Source organism: Mus pahari, chromosome 7, assembly GCF_900095145.1.
Source record: "Mus pahari chromosome 7, PAHARI_EIJ_v1.1, whole genome shotgun sequence".
NCBI lineage: Eukaryota > Metazoa > Chordata > Mammalia > Rodentia > Muridae > Mus > Mus pahari.
In genome coordinates this window covers 84388463-84410879 of record NC_034596.1, presented here as the reverse complement: position 1 = coordinate 84410879, position 22417 = coordinate 84388463, and the positions used below count along the sequence as shown (strand labels likewise).

Below are 22417 nucleotides of genomic sequence, written 5' to 3'. Positions count from 1 at the left end.
AGTGGCTACTGGATTGTTAAGGAACACAAAATTACAACAAGTAAATATTAGTTTTGAAAACTAGTGAATCTTATCCCAAGAATAACTGAAAATTGTGGTGGAAAAAGAATAGTTGTCTTTAACCATCTGAAAGTTAAACAGATGTCCTTAAAAAAGGACTCACAATTGACTGGCTCTTCCATCTCTAGTGTTCATGTCAGAAAAAGCATCTAGACTCTGCTATGCTCATTTTGGTTTGTCTTCTTGTTGCTGTTCCTATTTTTTGTTTTGTTTTGAGGCAAGTTATTGAAATATCGGTAAGTCTGAACTTGAACTCAGTGTTTATCCTTGAACTCCTAGTCTTATAGACTCAGCCTCCTGAGAGTGATGCTTGAAGATGTGTTCCATCATGCCAATCAATGAATAAACCAATGCTTATACACAGTATATGCCTTAATATGGGTTCCAGAGCCTGAATCAAGATCAACAGACAGACATTAGAAAAACATAGACTTTTCAGACTTTTGTAATTAAATATGCTTACCCCTCAGTGAAGGAGAAGAAGAAGAAGAAGAAGAAGAAGAAGAAGAAGAAGAAGAAGAAGAAGAAGAAGAAGAAGAAGAGGAGGAGGAGGAGGAGGAGGAGGAGGAGNGGAGGAGGAAGAGGAGGAGGAGGGGGAGGAGGAAGAGGAGGAGGAGGGGGAGGAGGAAGAGGAGGAGGAAGAGGAGATGGAGAATAGAGACTTCAGTTCATATAACATGGAATTTTTTTATTTTTACCATAAATGGACACACTGCTCCATGAGGGGGCAAGCTCCCTTTTTGCACAGACAAGAAGGGAATGTTGATCATAAAAGTGCGGCCTCAGGACTGGAAGAGTCAGAAGATCACCCGCTGAACTGTCTTCTAACTGGGTGGTCTTAATTCATTTATCCTTGGGCAAGTTCCTTGACTCTAATTCCTCAGATACAAATTAAGAATGGAAACAGCTTTTATCTTCTATGGCTATAGAATTATAGAGTAACTATTACAATTAAATTGTAATAATTAAGCTGCCCATTTCAAGTCTTTATCACAGCTCATAAAACCTAGGTTAACATTCCCATGAAGCATTTAGGGTTTTTCCCCCCAAGGGGAAGTATATGGCACACATATTGATTTAGGCTCCAAAACTTTGGAGGTCCTTATTATCATAAAAATATTATTCTATAACACAGGCAAAAGAGTTGATCTATCCTGAACTCTAATCTCTTGCACAGCTATCACAATTGTCACATAGTTTTCCTGTATTAGTTAGGGTTTCAATTGCTGCAACAAAACAGTATGACCCAAAAGCAAGTTGGGGAGGAACGGGTTTATTTGGCTTACACTTTTATATTTTTGTTTCATCATTGAAGGAAGTCAGAACAGGAACTCAAACAGGGCAGAAATCTGGAGGCAGTAGTTGATGCACAGGCCTTAGAGAGGTGCTATTTACTGGCTTGGTTTCCACTGCTTGCTCAGCCTGCTTTCATATAGAACTGAGGATCACCAGCCCAGGGATTATGTGATCCACAAGGAACTAGCCCTCCCCCCCCCTCATCAATCACTGATTAAGAAAATGCTTACAGCTAGACTCTATGGCACTAGCTTCGCAATTGAGTTTCCCTCCTTTCAAATTACTCTAGTTCATGTGTCAAGTTGACATATGATTAGCCAGCACATTCTTCCTCGGTTTTATTCCCAACATAATCTTGACTTTGTGAATTTTGACCAGAAGTGATTCTGTCTTATAGCGCCTAGAATGCTGGCTTCTTGGAGGGGGAGTGGTTTTATTTCAGATGTAGCAATGGGGAAAAAGAAAGCAGAGACAGCTGGGTAAAGATTAAGGCTTTGAGCATCACCCTGACATCATGGGCATAGTGACATTAAGGATCAAACACTATCTTCAGACCCAGAAAGGATGTCTTAGGGGTGTAAAGAATTCAACTAAAAAAGTCAGAGCCCTTATCTTTCTTTTACAACATTGCTGATGGAGATAAAGAATGTGCCAGCCTTAGCTGGTGCCAGTATGTGGCCATGAAGCAACTACAAGAAAATAATATTCAAATACCAGCAGGCCACAGCAGGAAGTTTCAGACAAGGGGCCTGTGGAGAAGATTAAAATCTGAAAGGCACAGGACTTACTTTCCCTGGGGGAACAAAGAAGGGGTGGGGGCATGCTAATCCTCCAGATTTCATAAGGTTTCTGATTTACTAGCCTCTTAGAAAGCTCTGTTGGGGATTGTCATTTTGATGGGAAGGCCTTGCTGTAAAGGTTAAACATGCTAAGAAGCATGAAATGATCTCCTCCAAGAAAGATGGCATCTCCTTGCCAGGGAAATAGCTGTCCAACAGCCCACAGAAGGGGGTCTTTCAAGAGTCATTCATACCCAGGATTTTCAACTCTGACTCCCACATGCATTTGTTACTCCAAAATACTCTCTGCTGGACTGCGTTTATCATTTGTGGAGTGCAAAAGGATGGGAGATAAAAAAAAGAAAGAAAGAAAGAAAGAAAGAAAGAAAGAAAGAAAGAAAGAAAGAAAGAAAGAAAGAAAGAAAGAAAACATGTACACATCTCTTCCCTTCATACAGCTTCTCTCTGTCAGTTGCCAATGTTTCAGGTAAATATTACCAAGGAAAATGAATTACTGGAGACTCGTTGAACAGTATTATTAACACCACATTCTACTGCTCACTAGTCATGGAAAAACAAACATGCATCTTCACAGAATAGTCACAGATACTGCTTCCGAACATTTAACTCTAGGACAATCAAAATGCGGATCCAAGATGATTTTACTCTATTATTTGGGCCACTCAGTTCTTACCTGGAGGACACAGGTAGTCATCTAAACTAGGAATAGGAGTGGCTATGATAAATGTAACCACACCTTGTCCTACTGACAAGATACATCATTTTGGCATCATTTATACTCTACTGAGTTTTCTTTGGTTCAACCCAGTTTTACATTTGGGATTTGTGGTATCTTAACCATAAGGACTTCATGTCTACTCTTTCTTCCTCCTAGCTTCAGATTGGATTAAAACAGAACTTACAATAAAATAAAATATAGAAACTGTCTCATATATGAAAGGAAAAACTATACACACGTGTATTATGCACATATGTATACACACCCCTTAGAATCACCATCAATGCTAATTGATGGTCTGGAGAGAACAGAAGGGGACAATACTAAAACTGAGACTTGTCACCCTTCAGGAATTGATTTCTTGGTTTTTCTTAAATCTGTATATTTCTGCAAGATGGCTAGAGACAAAGTGCAGCTAATTTTTCTACCATGTATATACCAAAGCTATATTGAGCTTGCTGCAATTGTAACAGATCTCTAACACTTGTCTCTACGCCACCCCCAGGCTACTTGGAATGTAAAGACAAGAACTTTCTAGTGTCCTGTTGTGGTCTCCTCTTCCTGCTTTTAAGCTCTGGTTAGTATCATATACTGAACTAGAAAACTAGAAAATACTACCTCCAGAATGTATTTTTCATATTGTCAATTTACTAAACTTCTGGTTCAGAAGGGCCCCCTCCATGCACTTTGTATAACAGAGGCCCTCAGCAAGACAATGAAAGAGTCACTGCCATTGTTTTAAGTGTAGGTATGAAAATTGAAGCTTAGTACTGAAACAGGTGCCAGTGAGACCCTTGCTCTATTCCCTTAGTGGTGGCCTTGTTTATCCTTATCCCCCCCCCCCAAGATCCCAAGATCTTTACTTATTTGAGACACCATGTGACAACAATGGTCTCGGGAAGGCACACCCTTGTTTTCATCCATGGCCCCTTTCAGCTATGCGCCATCACTAAGTCCCATTGATGTCGCTCCTTCAACCTGTGCTAGGTATGTATTGTTAGGTATGTATCCAGAATCAGTTTCCATTCTCCCTACCTTAGTTTTATCTCTTATGTGGCATGCACCTGTGTGTATGGATTTGGTAGCCATTTGTGTATTTTTCCCCATCTGCTTGGAGTAATATTTTTCCATTCCTGGGAGGTAGATTTCTCATTTCTGCAACCAAACCTCAGCTCTAGTGTCATGTCTTCAATGCTGCCTGCAGAGTCTTTCTCTCTCTGCATTTGAACACTACCTTTCTTGGACATCAGACCATCATAATCTGTTTATGAAGAGAATCATAATCTACCTCATATTAAACACGCTAGCTGGCACATAGTGTCTACTCAGTACTTTGGAACGAATTGGGCCTTAATTTCATCAACTAGAGAGTGGTAATAATAATAATACATCATCTGCTGAACGGATGTAAGTGTGAAATGGCCCAGTGTATATTAAAAACCTAACAGAGCAGATGCATAATTCCTTTCAATGAAAAGTCATTTTCTTAACTTCCCTTTTCATCCGAACTGGAGCAAAGAAGGATTCAACTATCTGTGAAAGGAACCATGAAGCCAGCAGTGATGGAGCAGCCTGCAATGGTCCCCTTGTGCTGTGTTTTGAAGCACTTGTTCCTCATAATTCAACAGCATCTCGATTTATTGTACTATAATAGGCAGATGTCTGCTGGCAGTTAAGCCACTTTTAGCAAACACAATGACAAAGATACTGAGCAGGGATGTAAATGGCCACCATGTCCCTGCTTTGAGGACACTGCAGTCACTGTAAGTATAAGCAGCTTTCATGCACCGCACAAAACCATTGATTGGCCCTCATATTTCTCTGGATGGCTGCAGGTATATGGTTGACTCTTTTAAACGTCTCCAGTGTCCCTATCTAGTAATTTCAGAATAACAAAACCATACATCCTCAATCTCTTCTTTGTAATAAGAGAAACACAGCAATCAGAGTACTTCAGACCCCAACCAAGCAAAATAGGATATTGTTCATTCATGAACAAGATACCATGATGTTGGCCATGGAGAAGTAACACTTAAGAATTGAAGGCTATACAAGAGGCTAAATGTGAGGGCTGTGCTGGATGTCACCAAAGATTCGTTATGATATAGCAACTATGCATAAGAATGGGGTTTTGATTGATGTCAATAAGCTGCATAATTTATAGGAAACCCACCATTCAGATACACATCTTTGTATATCTAAAGATCACAAATAATAAGCCAAAATAAGGATAGTCTTTTAATTCTCTGAATAAATTCCAAGCTATCTTTATTAATCTATCAGTTAAATCTTTTATATCATGAACCTGAAGTGTGCTCCATACAATAAAAACATCCAACATTCTTGAGCAAATGCATTGGAAAATTCAAAATTCCATTGGATTGCTAATATAAAGTCAGCATCCTGACTAGAGAGATCTGCAGACTGTAAGAAACTGGGACTCGAAGTCCCCTTCTGCCCTTCATCCATTCACCTTTATTCCTTGTTTTGGAAACAGAGGAGTCACTGCCAAGCTGATGACATTTGAGAATCACAGAGTCTTTGAGTGGAAGGGCCCTAAGAGAGCATGAAACTCAATTGCTTCATTTTATTCTTAAAGAACAGAGAGGCCAGAAGATCCAAATAACTACCTCAAGGTCATCTATCTAAATAAAGGATCCGGATATCCTGGGAGGTAGGGAGCACAGTTGCACTGCAGAGGCTCTCCTCTGTGCCATGGAGACGAGTGGAAACAACCAGTACAGTTGTACTTGACCTTGGAGTCCAGAGCTGCTGGTGCCTCCCACACTAGTCAGTTATGCCAACAAGAACACGTGATTAAGTGCTATGCCATGTTGTCACATCTTACTTTGTAATTGCTATGTCTTTCTGTTTCAATGATTACCCACCTAAACTACCACACTCAGTAGAAGACATTAAAGTGCAAAGATAATGTCCCTATTCTCTAAGGTACGTTGTAAGCTCATGGAGTACACAGAGTGTGTCCTTTACTACTCTGTCTTTAGGACCCCACTGCCCTAGTTGGATGTGGAAAGAATATGGAGATCTGTTTACTGAATTGCTGCCCCAATGTTAAGAGTTTAATAACAAGCATCATAGTTTGATTTCTTACAGTTTTATAGGAACAAGGCTCCTGAATCTAAAGGTACTGAAGGAAGAAATGTGTTGAATGTGAAGAGAATTTTCCTGCAATATTGTTGTGGATTTGTCTAATGCGTATATTATGTTAATTGGGTTTCTAAAATTGTATGAGAATTAGTATGTAAGATGCTGAGGGTCCCTGCCTCCAGTTGGTTCTGACAGGTAAATAAAGTGGCCAGTTGCCAGTGGCTGGGCAGAGAGACAGAAGTGGGACTTGAGAATTCATGGGCAAGGGGACTGAGAAAGGAAAGGAGTAAGATCCAGGTCTGAGATGTGCAGAAGAGCAAGCAAACCAATCATGTAAGAGCCAGGGAAGAGTTGGTTCCCTTAATCCTGCCTTGGGTCTAGGACAGCAAAGATGGAATGTAGATTGAAATAAGTAATAACTCACGAGAATCTGAGGGGAGGCGCTAGTCACATGGAGGTTTGAGAGTGGCCCAGCCATTGAGCTGTTTAAGACATAATAAAATAGAAGACTGCATGTGTGTGTTTCATTCGAAAACCCAGAACAGTAGGGTGGGTAGGGAGGGAGGGATGCACTGCCACCACTGCTGGGGTGATTTGAATAGAGATAGAGATTAATTGCCTACTATAACACAATACTCTACAGATGTCACAAAACAAATTTGAGTTCATTGTCATGTTCCACTTGTTATCTAGTTATCTAAAAATATATCAATATTAAATCCTGTCATGATAGCATTGCCAAAGAAGAGAAGTGGACAGATGCAAGATGCTTTCATAGGAATCAACCAGGACTTGGAACAAAAAATGCCCTTGGACAGTAATAATGCCATTTACTAAGATGGGAGAAACAGAAAGTAAAATCACTTTGATATAGGGAGGGAGGAAGTCCTCCCTACATCAATGGTTGTTCAATGATATTAGCATCTTAATTCTTAAAACTGAGATGTAAAGAAGAAAATGGGAATATAGAACTTTGGGTTTCCAGGGAGATTCCTAAGATTGAGATCCCAATTTGAGCAGCACTGGTACAAAGATGATCTTTAATAGAGTAGCAGCAAAGACAGTATGCAAACAAAGACCCAAACAGATCTAAAGTACTAACTTAAGCCACACCACATGAATATATTTATAACACAGTGCTAGAGATTATGGGCACATAAGTATATTTCATGTAATTTTTCCTTACTGATCTTGGAATCCAGATTTTTGAATATGTGAGGAGAAAAGGCTACTTTGTGTGTTGTGAAAAGGAATAGAATAGGGGTGAGGAACCATCAATTCTAACTATTCATTAGCTCCAATTTAGAGTAATATCAACTTCTCTTGGTTTCTCCACTTGCCAAAAATGAGAATAAGTCACAGAAGATCCAAGGCAGTCTACTAGCAATATTGCTTCTGATGTCCTGATGCCCATATGATGTATGTGAGGCATTCATATGACAGACTCCACACTCTCTGCCTAGTGACTCTGCCTTCCCACGCAGAATCTACTGAAAACTCATGGCCAACACAAAGAGTTGACTGGAAATGAATCCTTGACTAAACATGGGGAATATATACTGATCCCATCCTTTCCTGCGGGAACAAGACACATAAGATAACTCTTATCTTTATTCTTGGGTTTTTCACATGTATAGGAAATAGAAACAAAATCCCAGAGCTTGGTAGAAGTATATCCCATCTATCTTAATTCTATAAATTAATGTTCTCAGAATCACTTGATTTCCATGAGTACAGTTAATGTTTTATTATAGCATTCATCAGGAATAGCCAAAATAAGGGAAGACAAAAAATCTGAAACAGTTTCACATGGTTGGGGATCTACAACAGTCCTATGGCCTTATGAGTCCTATGGGCTTATGAGTCAGGGTTTTCTGCCCTTAACCATAAAAGAATGAACACAAGAAGGGGAATAGGTTCATAACATTGTATTAACTTACATATGTATATATATATATATATATATATATATATATATATATATATGTGTGTGTGTGTGTGTGTGTGTGTGTGTATATATATATACACACATGTGTACATGTGTATGTATAAATATACAATAATTATGAGGATATATTTTAGGTTTCAATATGCTATTCATTGGGAGAAGGAAAACACACAGTATTCTTATAGCATGATTATATCTGTACATAAGAACAGCCAAACTCTAAAAATATGAAAAAGACTAGCTAAAACTGTTTTAATGGTTAGTTAATTGTGTTCAAACATTGAATGATTTTTTTTCTTGATTCTTGGCACTTTCTTTTATTTTTAAAAAAGTATTTAATGTGAAGCTAATTATTTTATAGCAATGGTTCTCAACTTCCCTAATGCTGTGACCCTTTAGTACAGTTCTTCATGTTGTAGTGACTTCTACCATAAAATTATTTTGTTGCTGTTCCATAACTGTGATTTTGGTATTGTTATGAAGCATAATGCAAATATCCACTATGCTGGGCATCTGATATGTTACCCCCAATGAAGTCTTGAACCTCAGGTTTAGAACCACTCATTTATAGCACGTATTTTTTTTCAGGATAGCAAAGTTCAAAGCTTAAAAGGATCTACAATTACCTCTGTCATTTGTTGCATCTTCTATATACCTTAATTAAAGAGGGATTTAAAATTAAAGGAGCATTTCCTTTAATTATATATATATATATATGCATAATTATATATACATAAATACATACACACAATATATATATAGTCTCAGTTTATGATGAGAACAATCTAATCTATTCTCCTGTTTAGGTGGAAGGCTTGGATTTCTCATTTGTTCAAAGGACTAAGAAATTGAACGTCATCTTCCTTCTCAGGGATGTTTAAATATACCATAAACACTGCCCTAAGTGAGCATGACTGACCTGAGAAGACCCGTGATTCTGCAAAACACTGTCCTAGTGGGGACAGGAGATGGAAGAAATTGTATGTAGTGTTTCCTCATTCACATGACCTGCTCTCCTTAGGAGAAAAACCATCAGTGAGAGAAAATGTGAAAGTGCGTTTATGTGGCAGCCTCTTGGTCTAACAACTAAAAGTACCTGTTATCCCCAACCTCTTAACTTTAAGAAGTCAGGAAGTCAGCGAGATGATTTGACCTCACAAACTTCTATTCTTGAGGGGTTGCTATCACAGATACACGTGGGTGATCGGACGTGTCTGTTCCAGGTACTGCCTAACGGGACAGAGCATATCACGAGGAACACAAATAAATACAACAATCTGAAATAGAGCTATTCTCATTTTTTGCAAAAATGCAAACTGAATCAAAGTTTTCAGAACCCAGAGGTCAGAGGATCTCAATCACAGTGATGTGGGGTCCCTAGAGATGCTCTGCCTTCTTCTCTAAGATCATCATTGATGGACACTTCTTTGCATAATTATATGTGAAATTCCACTTCCTTGATGTCATAGTCAGTTCTGGAAATTTCTCCCACAAAAAGCAAAATACTTAGGCAGTAAGTGTAAATGCTCATTTCATAGACACAGAACTGAGGATCTCTATGTCATCTTGCTAATTAGTATCAGAACCAACACAGGATTCCAGGTCTGTCTGACTCTAAAACACTCACAAGGTCATTTTGCTTCCAGTCACTGTACTATAGCTTATTTTCTTGACAGAGTATGAACTTTCTTCCTAAGTCAATCCCACATATATTTATACAAAGCTATTTAAAGACAAACATACAATGTACAATGGACTCAAATTTAGCTTGATGATCCACTAAGGAATTAAAATCTCAGATTTGCTTTACCAAGATACTCACCAACTGAACTAACAGGTTAGTCACAGTGCAAAGAAGACTGCCTTATGTTAATTAAGGTCAAGTATTCTTAGCTTGCCAAGAGAGGAAATCTTGAGGACAGAATAGGACAGATCCAATGGTAATTTTAGCCACTGTAAGTCATTATAGGTACCAGCAAGATGGCTCACTGGGTAAAAGCAATGATGACCGAAGTTCAATGCTCAGAAACCACACGGGAAGGAGAGAATCAATTCCCACAGAGTGTCTTCAGACTTCCATGTTCTTGCATGTGCCTGAGACCACACATACACACAAACACACCAAATAATGGTTTTTAAAAGATATTATAGGGCACATAGGAGAACAGGTAGTATTCCCAATTTTTAATTTAACTGATTACAATTAAGTAGTTACTAAAAACTTGTGCTTTTAGGTTGTAGAAATGGCTCCTACCTTATTATGAATAGGACACCCAAAGCATTACCAATAAAAATAATAGATATCACTATCTATATATTTTAATATAGTGTTAAGCCTTGTTGAAAAAATACTAAGTGTCAAGTCATCTTTCAGAAGTATTTAGAGTTTCTTCTCTCTGCAGGAAAAAAGAAATGTTCTGCAAAGGTTAGAGACAAAGGTGGTCTGTTGTAACTAAGTAGAAAGCTACTCAGGAAAGTTTACCTTATTCTCCATCCTTATATACTGCCTAGTTCTTTTGCCTTATCCTTTTTTTGGGGGGTGGCTTGGGGGGAAGGTGCAGTGAACAACTTTGATGTAGAGTTTGCCATTAGACCAACTTTACTTGGATGGTTGGAAATTTTCATCTAGTGCCACTCCTAAGCCACGCCCGTCTCTGAACTGAAGTTTTCACCACTACACTTACTTTCATTGATTTCATTCTTATTGGCTCCTACTAATAGTAACATTCCTATTGTGAAATAATTGATCTAAGTGAGTCAAGGCACAGTTATTTTAGGCTCAGGGGCACAACTTCTTGGGAATTTTCTTAGTCTTATTATGGTTAGTACAAATGACTAATTTTAGGCGTAAAGTTAGAACTTCCAGGAAAAAAAAAATAGAGGAAGGTGATGATAAAAAAATTAGAGCAATAATTAGATAGAGTTCAGTGATCAGGCTGATATTCTGTCATGTGGGGCAACTAGTCCTTAAGCCAAAGGGGCAAATGTTCCTGTACAAAGAGACTATGCAACACTTCCTTCACTGTTACTCTTCAGGAATGCCTAAAGGTTCTGAACAAAAGAAATGGACAACAACATTTTGTTAGAAATAAGAATGAGAAAATACAGGAAACTTTCAGTCTCCTTTCACCCACTCCCAGTTCCATCATATAAAAGTGGCCACTCCACCAACTTTCCATAGGATATGGCCATGTTCATAACAACCTACCACCCACGTCTGACATTACCCCTTGTTTCTTTTAGATGACTACGCACTAGTCCCCTGATCTAAAGCTGGAGCTGTGCCAGATACTTGCTTGTTGCTTTTATTGGACATGGTGTCTAGAAGGTTTGGGGTCTCCAAAAAGTATATAAAACTGAAGAAAAAATACTCAAAGATCTCCACTTGGGAAGCAGTTTCAATGTAGGAAAACAATGTCATTGGGAAGCTCTATTATACTCAGTAACAGTGCGGTCCTCTCATTTTTCCAGTCCAATGATTCATTCTGAACACAGTGTCAGGAACAATACAGGGGCAAAAAACAATTAGTGGAGGAATAAAACAATCCGTTGAACCGTCTGGGACTTGAGCGATATATAGATCAAATGTCTTACATTTGCTAAGCTGCCTCTCATTTGGCTAGAATGGATGGCTCTTGGCTGCACTGTACCAAGAATAATTGTCCCTCATATATCCCCAATCAGCTGCCTTTTAATGACTAGTCAAAAATGACAATGTAAAAGATGCAGTGACTTTCACTGTACTTGACCAGATCTGGACCAACTCCCGTTGACTTACCCTTGGAATAGGTGAGCTCATAAACACCTTGCACAGCTGGCTCCAGTCACTGCCGCCTGGCTCTGACACCTCAAGGCCCGTGAGTTACAATAGGAAGAGGTGAGAGGTCTGAGGTAAACTTTTGCTCATAGATTGCTTTTATAGACAGTGTAATATCTTCAATACCTTTGGCTTACATCCAATCAGTCTCTTCCACCCCAGAAATCAAATGACTTTCCATCTCTCCAAACCAGCACCAGCCTAGGCTACCCTATGAAGACATTTGGAAAGAGTCCAGGCACTTGACAGACTTAGCAACCCCATGTGGCCTATTTCTATTCCAGATGGCTGCCTCCTCATCTTAGCTCATATTGTAGTGGTTACTGCTTTGGAAACGGAGTGGAATTGAATTTAAATTTAAATTTCAAAGCTACAAGAAAGCGTTCCCTTTCTCCTTCACCCTATATCTTGGTTTCGGTATGATTTTAGGGAAGACTTGGAGTTCTCTTGAAGTATGGGTTGTTGAAATGTGGATAGTAAGGATTGGTCTGTAATTAGTTGTTAGCATCCATGTCATCAAAGAAAAGATACTGAGAACCAAGGGGACCTAGGAATGCTTACTATTCTCTGGAAGCAACAAAAGTCTTTGAAAACAACTGCTCAGCACCAGTCCAGCCTTGTCGAGTGTCTCTGCCATCACCATAGCTTCAATTTCCAGAGCTTCCGATTGCTGGTGACCTTCAGCACTGAAGTCCTGCAGGTATGTCTTCAAGACATCCTCTCTTTCTCTGGCTCTCCACATCCTTCTCTGTCCTCTAGCAGAATATACGTTGCTGTCTTCTTTTGCAAAAACCTGTACTCCTTAGCCAAATAAATGATAACCCCCCCCAAAGGAATAAGAAATGCATCTACTGAAGATTCTATATCCTATCTTCAAGGCTGCAGAACTGAGGTCCTCAAAAAATTATTAATCATGTAGAGTGACCTTTCATAGAAAGGACTTTAATCCATAACAAGCATACAATAGAGCAAGCTGCCATCTAGATGTGGCTTGCAACAAGAATCTTCTTGTCTTAATGTTGTCTTTATGTTAACCTCCATATCTCCTTTTTTGCACAAACTGGAAGTTAAATGCCAATGTAAAAATGCGAAAGCTGTGCATAGAGAGGAGACCCATTCTGTAGGGTCAGCTTTCTCATCTAGAGAAAGCTTTCGTGCCCTCATTCCATTCTAACTTGGTTTAGAAAAAAACCCAAATCATCCAACCCCGTTCTCCCTCTGTCCTGCTCTCACATCTGCCCGTTAGTGCACACTGCCCTTCTGGTTTAGATCACACTCCTTTTAATCACCCTTCTGCCAAACTAATGCCCCACTCATGCTCAAATCTTCTTTTTTACTGCTTCTTTGGAGAAATGCTATCTAAGCCCCTGCAGTATGCTGGCTTTCCTTGCTCCTCTGCGCCTTCCTCTTGATGATGTTGATACTAAGAACTAACCGTAGCGCAATCACTAACAGGTATTAAATGCTCTTCACACTCCAGGAACCCATTAAGTCAATCACCATCAGCAGCCGATGAGGTAGGTTCTTGGTTGCCTGTCTTTTACAAATGAGTGAATCAGGCCTCAGACATGTTGTCTTAGAGAAGCTCATATGACAATGTGAGGGCCCAAATTTTCACCTCAACTGGCTCCAGATATCATGTTCATAATCACTCAGCCTTGGATAAAACTCACTGTTTGTAAGTAGTTATTTAATCCCAACAGACAGGCAGCTCCATGATAGTAGAGACAGACACACTTTGTTTAGTATTGTGCTTTTGGAGATCAACCCAAGAGTCAGCCAGCAGAAAGCACCAAGGAAGTGTGACTTCTAGGACTAAAGGAAACACCCACTTGGTCCTTTCTAGAACCTTCACTATCCATAGAAGATATTTAAGTGTAATGTGATCATGGGTATGCTTACTATAAAGCTCTCCTTTCTGCCATCTAACTAACTAAACAAATTTAACCATTCACAACTAGAAAGGATGAGTCCCAGAAATCACAGAACTCAATACTACTGTTTGGAAGCAGAAAATCACAGGGTGTGCAAAGATGACCTTTGAACCGTGTATCACTCCACTCAGACCCAGAAATACTACGCACCTCTTTCGCAGGTTCTTCCCCAGTAGCCGGTGCCAGTGCAGTCGCAGATGAAGCGGTTCCAGCCGTCCTTGCACACCGCATTGTTCTTGCAGGGGTAGCTGTCACACTGCTTGGCGCTCATGCGTGAACAGGAGGACTTGACGCCCGCTGCGTTCTGCATCTCCGCCAGCTGCCGAATGTTCTTGCTGCGCCCATCAATGAACAGGTCGCGGATGCAGCCCACATAACCATAGTTGAGCATGGCGGTCCAGAGCTCCGTGGGGAGAATGAGGCCAGCTCGGTTTTCTGGCAGTCCGCCCAGATACATGTCCCCCTCCAGGTCCAGAATTTCACTCTCCCCACTGGCAGTGAATGGCGTGCGCCTGCTGTTCACAGATATGGTACCTGGAGTGGGAGACAGGCACAGCATGAGTTAAGGACCTTCCTACACTTCAGGTGAGACTCTGACAGGTGAGTCTGATCAGCTTTTCCTTGTCAGGAAATGACACTGCAACCAGGGAGAGAGAATGGCGACAAGCTGCTGGGAAGGACCACTTGGTTCCAATCTCTGAAGCTACAGGGGCTTGGGCCATCAAAGGATTCAGAAAGAAACCCAGTTGACTAACCCCAGTACATCTCTTCTCTCCATAATCATATCCGCTGAGAGATAAGATACAAAATAGGGCACGGGAAGGTTAAATCCCAGCTCTGCCAACTGCCAGCTTTACAGTCTTCAAGAGCAGGTTTCACCTTTCATTTCTAAAGGGAAAAAATAATTATCCTCAACTAACAGGTTGTTGTGATGATTAAAGGAATTCATATGTGTCGAGCGCTTACAGTGAAGCGGAGGACAGAATGATTCTGTATTGCCTATGTCTTCTTCAGGTGTTCACAGTTCCCCAAAAGATCGGGTTTTCTCTATCTAATCTTTAGATCTCTATCCATCTATCTATAGATGGGGCATTGACTGTCCACTCTGTCAACCAAAATTTTGTGCACTGCCTTTGACTATTGTTTTTGTTATTGTTTTTGGCTTGAGCACTTGTTTTGCTTTTAGACAGAAGCTCACAAAGTAGACCTACCTAGCCTGGTATTTGCTATGAAAACTATACTGGGCTTGAACTTAACAGCCATCTTCCTGCCTTTGCTTCCTGAGTGCTGGAACTACAGGTATAAGCCATAACGCCCAGATGGAATGTGTTTCTTCCTGCATTAGTAATGCACAGGGACCACTTTTTCTTTCTCTGGTATTAGTTTCATATGCAATGCTAGGCTTGTCTTACTGAGCTGATTTTGCAGAGCAAAAAGGCAGAAAAATCAGCAGATAAGCTAAGAATATTAGCTAATAGCGGCTGTTATAAGGAAGAGCCAAATGGGTGCCACGAAAGCAGCTCGCAGGAGCTGCTTTAAAGTCTGTACTCACTGAAGGCCTCTCCATAGGAGAACAGTTAAGACAAAAGTTGAAAATGATCCAGACCTGCACAATGCAAGGGAAAGTGCATGCCTGGCAGAGAGAATGGCACTTAGGGAGCCCTCGAGGGACTGTGAGCTCATTCGCTGAGCAGAAATGTCTATGGATCGAGCCTGACAACCTGCGTTTGATCCCTGGAACTCAGGTAATGGTAGAAGGAAAGCATCAATTCCACAAACTTATGCACTCCATAGTATGCATACATTATCATCATCATCATCATCATCATCATCATTATCATCACCATCATCATCATCATTATTATTATTTAATAGCTCTGATTCTGGGAGGAGGGTTTTTTTTTTTTTTCATAATTAGACAAGTAAGAAGGGATGAGAAGAAATGGGCCCAGAGACATGGATAAGTCCTGGGAGGGGCAAAATAATAGGCTCTGCCAAATGAGGGTCTAGTAGCTGCAACCCCAGTAAGTCCATTTGTCTTCCATGGCTTTTCTACCCTCTGCCAGTCCCCCAACATCTTTACAGCTCTGTTTCCTGAACTGTAAAATAGGAGGTGACCAAAGAGGTATCTGAGCATCCTGCCAGCATCGTTTTCTCCTTAAATATTGTTCTTGACATGCTTTGTAGGTACTAAGAGAAGCGGGTTGCGCCGGCCATTATTAGCCTCTGTTCTTCCTCTTCTGTCCGGGCCTCAATTCCCTCAGCCAGTGAGCATGCAGTCCAAGGGCTGAAGGAGATTAAAGGAGATCACAGATACCGTGTGTGTGCTCCAAATTACAACAGGAGAATGAACAGAATAGAAAGAACACAAAGGGCCTCTGGTGTGTGGCTGGGGTAGATTATGTCAGCAACCCTCCCTTAACTCTCTTAACAAGCTGTCTTCTAGAGAAATGGGCTTTGCCTGTTGAATTCTTAATATTTCAAAACACCCAAACGACAAAGAAATAATACCCTGATTACCATTTTAAGCATCTCATATATTTAATTTTTTGGATTTATTTATTTTTATATGTTTATATATTAATTAGGAATATAACTGATTGATTTTGAGTATTGGGGCTCAGATCTAGTGATGCACACATGAAGCATTTTACTCTGTCTCTGAACCATGATGCCATTTATGTGCTGTTTTCAGGCTCCTCCCTCAATTTGTGATGTAGTGGTCATTACAGTTCCAGCATGGTTGGGAGAGACGCTCTCAAGTGTCTCCCCGTGACTGAGGGGTTACTGCAGGTGATGGCTGCCTAGGAGCAGAGAATCATTTTTTCTTAATGGATGTGGCTACCGATGGGTTTCCATGCTCCAGTGGATGGCTAGTGATCATCACTAATTTGACTGTGGTGACTATTAAGTAATAATAATAATAATAATAATAATAATAATAATAATAATAATATAGAATGATAAAAGTTATCAGGGAGAGAGATTGGTGGGCCCTAGGAGCCGGAGGGAGATAATAGGGACATGACTAAAATTTAAATGCATAGTATACACATATGAAATATTCAAATAAACAAAATTTTTATTTCAAAAAAGGAAGAAGTTGAGATTTGCATCTCTTAATGTCTTCCCTTGAAGATTTCTTTAGCTCTTCAAACAGGGCTAATGTGGTCATCAATTAATGGGGCAGTGTTGTGGGTTGAATGGATATATCCTGCACATGCTCCATATACTCATGTCTTTGAACCCTCACTCTCCAGCTGATTCTCTTTGAAAGGCTATGGCTTGTCTCTGGAGGAAGTTGGTGGTCCCTGGAGATAGGCCGTCAGTTTTAATAGTCTGACCCAACTGTCTGTTCACTCCCTGCTTTCTGAGCGTAGACATACTGGGAACAGCCATCCTCTTGCTCGTACCACCATGCCTACTTTGTCTAATGTCATGTCTTCCCTGTCATGATAGACTGTATCTCTCTGGAACTGTAACCCAAAATAACCCTTCCTCCCTAAAGTTGCTTTGGTCAGGATATTTTATAGTAGCAATGGGAAAGAAACCAAGACAAGAGACATGTAGATTGCCAAGTATGGCCAGGGTGAGAATCACTTTGAAACTTGGAGCCTAGACTGTATCCCATAGAAAGCCTATGCTCTGAAAGTATGGCTGAACACATCTTGAATGTACATTTTAGGTTTTAAGACTCATTGTCCCCACTGAGAAGTGCTCATAAAATGTTTACTCCACTATCACTCAGGCCAGTTTTTATTTCTGAAATGCTCAAGAGAGAAAGCATATTAGAGCATGTTTATTTTACAAATATCTATTTTAGAAGAAATTGATAGCTAACTGGAAAAAATATACCAGGAAAATATCCTCACAAAGAAATGAAGTTTAATAGATCATGTTGAAAGGTAATGTTACACTGCTTTCCTGAACACATTATTGTTTTCTTAGTAAATTTTTTAGGCTAAAAATAAATATCTGATGTCTTTATGTATACTAGCCTTCTTGGAACACCAGTGGATCACTAGGTCATACCAAGGTCACAATTGTACACAAAACACTTCAACCATAACACATCTTCACACATAGACAACAGTAATGTTTTACAGACAATTCTGAGAGTGTGTTCTGGTGCTGCTCCAGTTGGCAATTTATTGATAAATTTAAGAAGGAGAGAAATTTAGCCTCTAGAGAAAATATGTTTTTGTGTTTCTATCTTTTAAGAAAAAAACACAAACGGTTCATTCTTGCTCAACAAGCACATTTAATTTTAAGCCTCTTGGTTCTGACCAGATTTCAGACAATCGATAGAGAATCCTACTGGGCAGTAAAACATCCAAGGCCACAATCTGCCACTGACTGCATTCTGCATAGACCCCATCCAGGTCTTCCTGAGGGCAGTATCGCTCATCTCTGCCACCCTTCTAGCTGGGAAATTACACAGAAAAACTGCCATTTGCTGGAAGTTCAGCCATTTCTCCTTTCATCTTTGGATGGGGCAACTTCTTGCTTTGCCATAGGTCAAGGGTACCTAGTCATTAAAATACCAAAACTGACTTCTTGTTCACAGGAGACATGATCCATACAAATACAGCAAATGATGCTAAAAATCAGTCTGGGTTGTGTGTTGCCCAGATGAAGCATCAGAAAATGAGCCTGAAATTCAGATGCTATACTTAGTCCTCTTGGGGAAACACCCTTACTAATAACAAAGAAGATGACCAGCATCGCCAGAGGTCCTTCAAAAGGCAGCCAAAACTGTTTAGGCATTCAAAAGCCCAGATTCTCTATTGCTGCCCTCCCCCACCCCTCCCCACTGCTCTCTTTTCCTGTTACTCTTCCAGAGTAGCTATGTACTGCCTGGGGCTACTTTGTTTGATCTGTGGCTACAGAAACAAACAAAGCCATTTAAACCAAATGTAAAAGGTTATGGAAGAAGGATGGAGAGCTGGTGAGGCCTATGCGGAAAAGTGAAATGTGGGCTTTCACAGCAAAGGAAGCCTTTAAATCGATCATGACTTCAGGAAAAATCAATTTGCTGCTTCCTTTCTTGTCATAATTCCTCCCTGCAACATGACTCTTGCCAATTACTGAATGCCTATCATTGCATAAACTCTTGCTTATCCCATAATGCAAAGCCTGTGATGTCACAGTCAGTTTCCATGGTGACGAGAGAGAGAGAGAGAGAGATAGAGTCACATCTTGACAGTCCCTGTGGTCGGAATGGAAATGCTACTCATCAAATCACTCATGGTGCTAAGGTTTTGGAACTATCACTCAGAACATTGTGCATAATGATAGAGAAGCTAAGAGTACTCGCCATCCACAAGACAGGCATCTTGTTCGTAAATATCATTTTACGCTAGCCATTAGAAATAAAGCCGGGCATGGTGGCTCACGCCTTTAATCCCAGCACTTGGGAGGCAGAGGCAGGCAGATTTCTGAGTTCGAGGCCAGCCTGTTCTACAAAGTGAGTTGTTCCAGGACAGCCAGGGCTACACAGAGAAACCCTGTCTCAAAACAAACAAACAAACAAACAAACACCAGAAAGAATAGCAGGGGGCAGGTGGGCATGCAAGTCGTCATAAATACATAAAACCTGAAAGCTACCTGGGGGTCGGGGAGGGCAAGGATGTATGAGCTACTGCAACTGCAGTTTTCTGGTCTCAATCCTAAGCCCTTTTTACCTGATCTGCCATCACGCTGAATGTCCACGTGGTACCATTCCCCATCATTGGCTTTCTTCTGAGTGGCCTTCACTTTGATGGTGCCAGAGCCCATGTCAAGCAGCAAATACAGGTTGCCATCAAGAAGTTCAACAGCAAAGAAGTCAACTTTTGTGTTCTTTTGGCTCCGGACATCTTTCCTTTCTTGGGGCTTCCCATGAGTGAAGAGAATCAGGCCATTGGGCTCAGTTGTGCGAAAGTCAAAGGAAATGGAGCCCATACGTTTGGTGTTCCACTTGGGCAAGCTGATGTAAGCCTCTGGGGTCTCAAAGTTGATGGGATCCAGTGTGGCCACGTTCTCACACTTGAACACAACTTCACCATAGATTTTCATCTTGGTGTCCCCAATCCGGGCCAAGCGAGACAGCTCTAGACGGATGTCATTATTCTTATAAACAACCTGTCAAAAGCCAAACAAAAGTGCCATATGAATCAGTCTTGCAAATGGTATCAATCCATCACTCACTGGGCATCCAGGAAAAGGATCCGAAGAGGCTTCAGGACATAATGGGCTGAAACATGTGAAACAAAAGACTCATCACAAAAAGAAAAAGAAAAAAAGCATTCCAAGAGATGGCTGGGGCATGTACATTTTCGGAATGAGCCTCTACATTGCCACTGTGGGCCTTTTGTCTTTCCCCTTGTAGCCAGTTTCTGGAAGTCAGAAAGTTATCAGTATGAATTTACCAACAAAATTCAAGAGAGACTGAGTTGTACAGGTGCAAAATATACACAGATATTTAGTAAAGCATCCTTGGTAAAATGCCACAAACACCCTTAATGACCATCAGTAATAGATGGCACACTCTGTAAGGGCATGGAATGCCACCTTTTAACATTGAGCATTGCCTTAGGTTTTTATGAGTCCCTCCAAGTCATTGTGTTAAGTAGAGTTAGGAGCAGGACAAAGTGATAATTGTATTACCATTGTATAAAAATGTGGAGTCATAAATACATAGGTTTGTATAAGCATAAAGTACCTTTGGAAAGAATTATGAGCTATGAAATTGTCAGAAGAGTGGACTTATAGAATTCATATTCAGGACTGGGAGACTTACGGTTTTACAATGCCCTCTCGTTTTGTTTTTTTTATACAGAACCATGTGGATGTATTACCTTAAAGAATGATTGACTGGGGCTGAAGAGATGGCTCAGTGGGAAAAGTGATTGCCACACTTTAAAGACCTCAATTCGAATCACTAGAACCCACATAAAGCTGAACACGGTCGTGTGTTTCTGTAATCCTGGTGCTTCTATGGTGGGATAGAAGCAGAGGCAGGAGAAACCCTGAGTTCCATGAACTGGGTAATTAGCCATGTATAAAAACAAATATGAGGCTGAGTCTCAAACAAGGTGGAAGTTAAACTCTAAAACCCAAGATTATTCTTTCACAGTCACACACATGCCATGGCATGAGCATGCCTTATTCACGCACATATAAACACATACAAAAGATGTTTTTAATGGTTGAGAGGAGTGCTGGTTAGGGGGAGAGTGTGTGGGACTTTATTTTTATACTCACACTAAATATGCCACTGGTACTGAAACAAAGAAGAATGCCCTAGTTTAAGCAACTGAGGACATTTACTTATCTGAGAATTGAAATTTACATTAAAAAGTTTATATCAGAGACGAATTTGTCCTATAAGAGGTTCATCAGAGATCTCAGTCTCTGAGTTCTCCACCAGGTGTGGTCTCCAGTCCATACCACATGGTCATGGCATGTATGTTCCAAACACACATGTGAAGGGCAGAAGACAACCACAGGTATTAGTCCTCATTTTCTACTTTATTTAAAACAAAGCCTCATCTTTTTTCTGCTGCTTATCTGGTCTATGAGTTTCAAGAGATAATCCTGTCTTTGTCCCTATGTCAGCATAGGCGCATGGAGATTGCACGTGTCCACCACTGTGACCAGTATAATGTGGGTTCTTGGGGGTCTGAACTCGGGGCTTCACACTTGCATAGCAAAGATTGTATCCGCTGCCTCAGCATGCTAGTACTAGAACTGAATTTTAGGGTAGTATTCCTGGATGATCTTCATTGCTCCAGTTTTTGGTGACATCACTTCCATACAATAATATGAATTATGGAATATCATAGGGAAAGGGGACAAAAATAAGAATATAGAGAGAGTAGGCGACTTTGGCAAAGTAATGTCTCTGTTTATTTCTGCTCTATTGGCGGGAGTTACAGAGAAAAGTGGTTTGTGAGGAGGAAAAACTTAAGGCACATAAAGCTCTTAAAGATGGTATGCAGGAAGGACCCAAAAGTCTTAACTATGTGGGGGTAGTAGTGGGGGTTACTGTTAATGCTGTACCATCCTGTGCACACCCATGTCTCATTTGCACTTTCAGTAAAGTAACAAGGTTTTGGATCCAAAGTCAGCTTTACCATTCATACTGTATCAGTGAGAGAATATTAACTGGATGGGTCATTGCCAGGCATATACTTTGCTCTTTAACATCCAACTACAGACCGTTTCCCTCTAACCTGTCATCAGGCGATAACCAAGCACACCTATTGACTTTGAACAACAATAGCCAGTGTGATCTGCAGCTGTGACAAAGTATTGGAAAGTTTTCACCTATTATGTGACCTTGATTGTGGACTGAACTACAGTCAATACCGTGAAGAATAGTAATGATTTTTCATACTTACTGGATACATGATAGAAGACTCTATAGTAAAGGCTTATCATCTACCATCCCACCCAGACACCGCGTATTTGGCAAACCTGGAATCATTCTTTCATTTTATAGACATAGAAAGTAGCTAAGGAGCCCGCACAGAGACAGAACACTGGTTAGCATAGAGGAGAACTCAAATCTCAACATCAGTTCCAGAATTCATAGACAGAACTGCTCACATACTTAACTGGTACTACCATCAATACCCAGGGAACTCCTTATTAATGTTGTAGGAAGTCATATAGGATCAGTTTCTCAGTTCTAAGACTGCATTTCTTGCTTTAGTTCCACAAAACTAACCACGAACAAAGAGGGACACAGCA

General features: G+C 40.4%; 1 protein-coding gene across 36 annotated transcripts in view; it reads right to left on the bottom strand.

Annotated features, from left to right (window-relative positions):
* Positions 1 to 22417, bottom strand: part of Nrxn3 (neurexin 3) — a 1590688-nt gene that overhangs the window by 1046568 nt on the left and 521703 nt on the right. For all 36 annotated transcript variants that reach the window (XM_029541252.1, XM_029541257.1, XM_029541238.1 and 33 more), the window contains 2 exons: positions 19366 to 19804; positions 13832 to 14215 (listed from right to left, as the gene is read on the bottom strand). In XM_029541252.1, the coding sequence (XP_029397112.1) occupies positions 13832 to 14215; positions 19366 to 19804 (823 nt within the window). The remainder of the gene's footprint in view (positions 1 to 13831; positions 14216 to 19365; positions 19805 to 22417) is intronic.